This window comes from Oncorhynchus tshawytscha, linkage group LG12 (assembly GCF_018296145.1).
Source record: "Oncorhynchus tshawytscha isolate Ot180627B linkage group LG12, Otsh_v2.0, whole genome shotgun sequence".
Taxonomy (NCBI): Eukaryota; Metazoa; Chordata; class Actinopteri; order Salmoniformes; family Salmonidae; genus Oncorhynchus; species Oncorhynchus tshawytscha.
In genome coordinates, this window is record NC_056440.1 from 66,591,036 (window position 1) to 66,597,858 (window position 6,823).

Genomic DNA, 6,823 nt, shown 5'->3' on the forward strand with positions numbered 1-6,823 from the left:
ACAAACACTACTCAAACCTGAAGGTACATGAAGTTTCCCAGTGTTGACATTTCCACCAGGTAGCACAGTTATCCAACAGTCTTCAGGGTGTGGGAGGAGACAACATGGCACTACCGAGATAAATCGGACATTGTATCACCTATATGTGAAATGACTTTGATCAGAGTTCCCTTAAGGGGAGAGAGGAGAAGCCTAGGTGGTTACAGGACCAAACCTGAGAGGGTTTCAGGCTCAAAAGAAGAAAGAGACATGCCCGTGCTGATCCAGTCTTTTCAGAAAAGCACTTTACCAGCATAGTGCTAAACTGCCAGTGCATATCCAGCTGTATTAATAGAATGTAGAAATGTAATTCAGGTGGTAGAGGGCTCCAGCTGTATTAATAGATTATAGAAATGTAATTCAGGTGGTAGAGGGCTCCAGCTGGTAAAAATCAATATCATAGGGGGAGGTAAAGCGCATCCTGCAACAAGGTGTGTAATTCACTACAAAACTCAGTCATGTTATGCGTTATTTTTCTTCTGCACAACATGACCCATTTAGTGCATCCTGCAGTGCTCAGCGTTCAACCAAAAATAGTCTTACCGGGAGTAAAATGCATTCCTTTGCCTGACCAAAAAAGCCAAGAGGAGAGCAAGTGAGTATAACCAGATTATAGCCTGTCTCAGAGGCATCGTCATGACGAGTTATTCTGGAAAAATGCTGTCATAAACAGCTGTCAAGTCACTGTCTGTCTGAATACCCGTACTTGTGTTCTAAATATTAGGTGTTTTGGGTATGCGAAAAAAATGCAGTTTTATAATGCATGCATTTTTAAAATGTTTTATGCTTTAAAATGCCAGGATGTCATTCTCATTTGGTCTTTTCCTCTAGTAGAATTCGCTGCGCACTATAGAGGAAGAGATCGGTCTTCGAAATGTCATTGTTTTTGAAAGAAAATATATATTTTTGTCCATTAAAATAACATCAAATTGATCAGAAATACAATAAACATAATTGATAAAAAATTATATTAAAATACAAACAATTGCAAAAGGGTTTTCTAATGATCCATTAGCCTTTTAAAATGATAAACTTGGATTAGCTAACAACGTACCATTGGATCACAGGAGTGATGGTTGCTGATAATGGGCCTCTGTACACCTATGTAGATATTCCATAAAAATGATTTAATTTTTTTTTTTTTTTTAAATCAGCCATTTCCTGCTACAATAGTAATTTACAACAATGTACTGTATTTCTGATCAATTTGATGTTATTTTAAATGGATAAAAAAAGTGCTTTTCTTTCAAAAACAAGGACATTTCAAAGTGACCCCAAACTTTTGAACGGTAGTGTAGGTCAGTCAAAGTCTAGATCTTTGAGACTGTTCCTGTTCTAGACAGGCAGCAGAGTTCTCATAAGCACTCAAGAAAACAGAGTACAAACCTGACCCAATGTGTAAAAATAGAATGGAGGAATTGGCAGTGCCAGAATGAGGTAACAAAGCTACAACAGTATGAAAAGGTTTGAGACTGATCAGGCTTTGAGACTAGGTGAATAAAGCACAAAGATGTGACATTGAACATGAATGGGATTACTTAGATTTGGAATTTAACACACTGTCTAGCAATAAATAGAACCAATGACACTATGAGAATGCCATCTTTCTAACATATTCAAGAGTTGTGAACATAACACTGTGATACTAGACGTGAGTGGGAGAGGAGAGTTGTGAACATAACACCGTGGTACTAGACGTGAGTGGGAGAGGAGAGTTGTGAACATAACACCATGGTACTAGACGTGAGTGTCAGTGGGAGAGGAGAGTTGTGAACATAACACTGTGGTACTAGACGTGAGTGTCAGTGGGAGAGGAGAGTTGTGAACATAACACCGTGGTACTAGACGTGAGTGTCAGTGGGAGAGGAGAGTTGTGAACATAACACCGTGGTACTAGACGTGAGTGGGAGAGGAGAGTTGTGAACATAACACCGTGGTACTAGACGTGAGTGGGAGAGGAGAGTTGTGAACATAACACCGTGGTACTAGACGTGAGTGGGAGAGGAGAGTTGTGAACATAACACCGTGGTACTAGACGTGAGTGGGAGAGGAGAGTTGTGAACATAACACCGTGGTACTAGACGTGAGTGGGAGAGGAGAGTTGTGAACATAACACCGTGGTACTAGACGTGAGTGTCAGTGGGAGAGGAGAGTTGTGAACATAACACCATGGTACTAGACGTGAGTGTCAGTGGGAGAGGAGAGTTGTGAACATAACACCGTGATACTAGATGTGAGTGTCAGTGGGAGAGGAGAGTTGTGAACATAACACCATGGTACTAGACGTGAGTGTCAGTGGGAGAGGAGAGTTGTGAACATAACACTGTGGTACTAGACGTGAGTGTCAGTGGGAGAGGAGAGTTGTGAACATAACACCGTGGTACTAGACGTGAGTGTCAGTGGGAGAGGAGAGTTGTGAACATAACACCATGGTACTAGATGTGAGTGGGAGAGGAGAGTTGTGGAGGTGAGTATTACCTGAGCAGGTCTCCATGGAGCTGCAGGTATAGTCCCTCTACTTCTCTCTGGGCACACAGCTCCTCCACCGTGGTAGTGGTGGAGCATAGCACCAGCCGCAGGTCTGCCTGGAGGGTGGAGGAGACCTGTGGGCCCGAGGCTGGGGGCTGGGGGTCAACTGTTCCCCCGTACAGACACACACAGCCCCGCTGGGCATCCCCCTTCAGCCAGTCCCGCTCCCGCGATCCAAAGCGGGTCTTCCTGGTAACACAGCCTCTGCTCCCATTCCTCTTCATGTTCCGCTGGAGAAACAGAAACATTAGATGAAAAGACGCCACCACTGATACACTGTAAATGTATTGGGCGTTTAAGAAAAGATGACTTTACATGGTCTTCTACGGTAGTTAATGATAACTCGTCCCTTATTCAGAACAAGGCTGCTGCAAGACATCTCAAGCTGCATCATGTTCCAACACATCCAGATGACAAATTCAATTGAGTCAATTTGTCAGGTTGGCAAAACTGAAAGTTCAGATTAGATTACCTGCAAACAGCTCATAGGTGTTGGTGACCTTAAAATGGGATCCTTGCTAAATCTGAGAGCCCAACCCAGAATGACATGTGTAGCCTGTGTCAGAATCACTGGCCTTGTTTTCAAATCTGGAGAAGCTCGGAACAAATATTTACACAGGGTAAGAACAGCCAGGACGGTGCTGTGTGAACTGGACCCTGGTTTGAGTCTAGTGGCCAGGCATCAGGTCATTAGTTAGACACTGATGAAGTCATCCTCCCACGATGCCGTGTATCCCCACAGCCGCCCGGCACAGGGAGGCAGTTGCTGGCATCCACACTGCACCGCAGCACACACACAGACAACAGAGGAGACAGCAGGGCCCTGAGTTGCATCTATTCAGCACAACAGCGCCAAAGACGCACACAACAGGCCTCAATGTGCAATGACAACACACACCTCAATGGGTGACAGGCAACATATGCACACACTCACCCAAAAATAGAGAACCTCACTATGTGCAATGACAACACACACATGTCAATGGCGACAGGCAACAAAAGGCACACACCATAGGTCTCTATGTGTGAGTCAACAAGACGGGAAAACTCATTCACAGAGAGGCTGCCACGACCCTGACCATTGGCCCAGACGGTCATTGCCGTCATTTCACTCCATGACCACTACAACTGTCCAAGGCCATAGAGGGCAAAGATCAAATCTGTAAAATGAAGCTCAAACAACTCAGAGTGATCAGAAGATGAATTAAAGAAAACAATGTTCTGAGATTTCAAACAGGGATAAACATACAGTGCATTCATTAAGTATTCCGACCCCTTGACTTTACACATTTTGTTATGTTACAGCCTTATTCTAAAATACAGCCTCTACACACACACCACCCCAAAACTCACAACAGGTTCAGAATTTTTTGTACATTTATTAAAACTAAAAAATAGAAATACCATATTTTACATAACATTCAGACCCTTTGCTGAGACTTGAAATAGAGCTCAGGTGCATCCTGTTTCCATTGATCATCCTTGAGATATTCCTACATCTTGATTGGAGTCCACTTGTGGTAAATTCATGATTTGGAAAGGCACACCTGTCTATATAATGTCCCACAGTTGACAATGCATGTCAGAGCAAAAACCAAGCCATGTGGTCCAAGGAATTGTCAATAGAGCTCAGAGACAGGATTGTGTCAAGGCACAGATCTGGAGAAAGGTACAAAAACAATTCTGCAGGATTGAAGGTCCCCAAGAACACAGTGGCCTCCATCATTCTTAAATGGAAGAAGTTTGGAACCACCTAGAGTAGACTGTTCCTAGAGCTGGCTGCCTGGCCAAACTGAGCAATCAGGGGAGAAGAGCCTTGGTCAGGGAGGTGACCAAGTACCCAATGGTCAATGACAGAGCTCCAGAGTTCCTCTGTGGAGATGGGAGAACCTTCCAGAAGGTCAACCATCTCTGCAGCACTCCACCAAACAAGCCTTTACAGTAGAGTGGCCAGACAGAAGCAACTGCTCAGTAAAGGCACATGACAGCCCACTTGGAGTTTACCAAAAAGGCACCCAAAGGACTCTCAGACCATGTGAAACAAGATTATTTAGTCTGATGAAACCAAGATTGAACTCTTTGGCCTGAATGCCAGGCATCAAGTTTGGAGGAAACCAGGCACCGCTCATCTCCTGGCCAATACCATCCTTACGGTGAAGCATGGTGGTTGGCAGCATCATGCTGTGGGGATGTTTTTCAGCGGCAGGGACTGTGAGACGTGGTCGAGGGAAAGATGAACGGAGCAAAGTACAGAGAGATCGTTGATGAAAACCTGCTCCAGAGCGCTCAGGACATCAGATTGGATGTCCTGAAGTGGCCCAGCCAGAGCCCGGACTTACAGAGTAAAGGGTCTGAATAAAATAAAATAACCCGATTTTTGTACATTTTTGAAACATTTGCAACAAAAAGAATACACAAAAAAAAAACTGTTTTTGCTTCGTCATTATGGGGTATTGTGTGTGGATTGAGGGAAATAAACTATTTATTAAATTTTAGAATAAGGCTGTAATGCAACAAAATGTGGAACAAGTCAAAGGGTCTGAATACTTTCAGAATGCACTGTACCTGAATTTGTCCAATAGAAACTCTCATTTGCAACTGTTGGACAAATGACTACACCCTAGATCAGCTAAATGCATGCCAGATTCTGTAAGGCGGTTTCGAATGTGTCACTTTTTAGTAATCAAGGTGACAGTATCTTGACATGTGCACCTGCCTTGTAAACTTTCATTCATAGGCTAGTTTAAACAACCTCCTTATGGGTAGGGTCAGGGTATATTTGAGTATCATGGAGTAGCCTAAACCTATTGATGCTACATTGAGCTGGGTGAATAGAATATCAATGGCAGTCATTCAATATGCTGTAATAGAAATAAGGCCAAGCTCATTAAAACAATGATCATCCTCCATCATCTTAAAATGGCACCAACCGCCACTGATATGCGTTTCAACTCGCCACTCATAGGTTTACATCTCGGTTGCTTGAATACAAGGCTACTGTTAGCTGCAGCAGCAGCCATTCATGAATCAATGAACATCAAATGTAATGGTCCTTCCAATGAAGTTGTCTTTTGGATATGTATTATTAGTGCAATTGTAACTGGAATGTGGTATTCTCCATGACAGTATCACATGAGAGATTGGTGAGATAAGCAGTCTATCCAGAGAAGAATGGCTGAGGGTCATGTCAGCCTATGAAATGTATTTTCTAAATTATTATGCATGGGAATAATTGGCACAAGCCATTATGTTTTATGTAAATTGCGCCTAATGGGTTAATGAGTGACATAATGGCGGAAGAAGAGCACACGAATGAGTAAGGAAACAGTTAATCACATGTCTTGTCAATCGTGCGTGCTAACGGAGGGCTCGAAGCTACAGAACAATCTCAGTCCAAGATTTCGATGGGGCCTATCGGTGGTCCGCTAGCCTATTGACTCGGTTTTGCATAGGCTATTTAGGAATTTCAAAGTGGATTTGATCCAATGACAAACATGTTGCCTAAATAGCTAAACACATTGAAAAGTTTACAAAATGTTACACTATCCATAATAGGTTATGCTATTCATTTTCAGCAATAAACAGCAAGTTCAAACATGTGATTTGACGTGTTCTGATCAATAGGTTAGACTCACAGTTTAGCACGACAATATGTAGCAACATTTCGAATGGTTGCCTACTGTAACAGTTCAGTCAAATGTTTATGTTACAATCCAGAAAGAGCTACAGTGAAAGGATGATGGCGATGTGGTTCGACACATTGTTGCACTGAACGCTATACTTTCAAAACCAACATAATTATCACTATAGAAGAGAACATCAATGATGCTCAAACTGGATGACGCGTGAGTATAATTTCACACGCACTTCGGCCCTGTTAGAACCGGGAACTGTGCGATTGCAGAATTTTGATAAACCTAAACATATGACCTGCTTGATAGTTACCTTTAGAACGCGTATCCCCGTTCCGACACGGTTTCCTGTACCATTGCGGTCGCCACGACCTGCAGCTTGATTAGATCCCGCTTCGTAGACCAGTGTGTCTGTACAACCCCTGCTATCTTCGACACCACCTTGTTTTCGCTCCATAACGGTGCCATTGACCGTTCCCGGTATATTATCTTCTTCCTTCATTTTCATGTGTATATTTAACTACAAAAGAACGTGGAACATGACTGGTAAATTCCAATACATGCGGCAACTGAAAAATCCCATTCCCGTTCGGTGCGACGCCATAACGACTCTGAATATCACC

At 43.1% G+C, this 6,823-nt stretch overlaps 1 protein-coding gene across 1 annotated transcript in view; it reads right to left on the bottom strand.

Moving 5' to 3' along the window:
- LOC112263706 (PH domain leucine-rich repeat-containing protein phosphatase 2) overlaps positions 1-6,823 on the bottom strand; it is a 47,001-nt gene extending 40,178 nt beyond the window's left edge. The window contains exons 1-2 of the mRNA XM_024440231.2: positions 6,514-6,823; positions 2,518-2,798 (exon numbers count right to left, since the gene is read on the bottom strand). Coding sequence (XP_024295999.2) covers positions 2,518-2,798; positions 6,514-6,708 — 476 coding nt within the window. The 5' untranslated portion in view covers positions 6,709-6,823. The remainder of the gene's footprint in view (positions 1-2,517; positions 2,799-6,513) is intronic.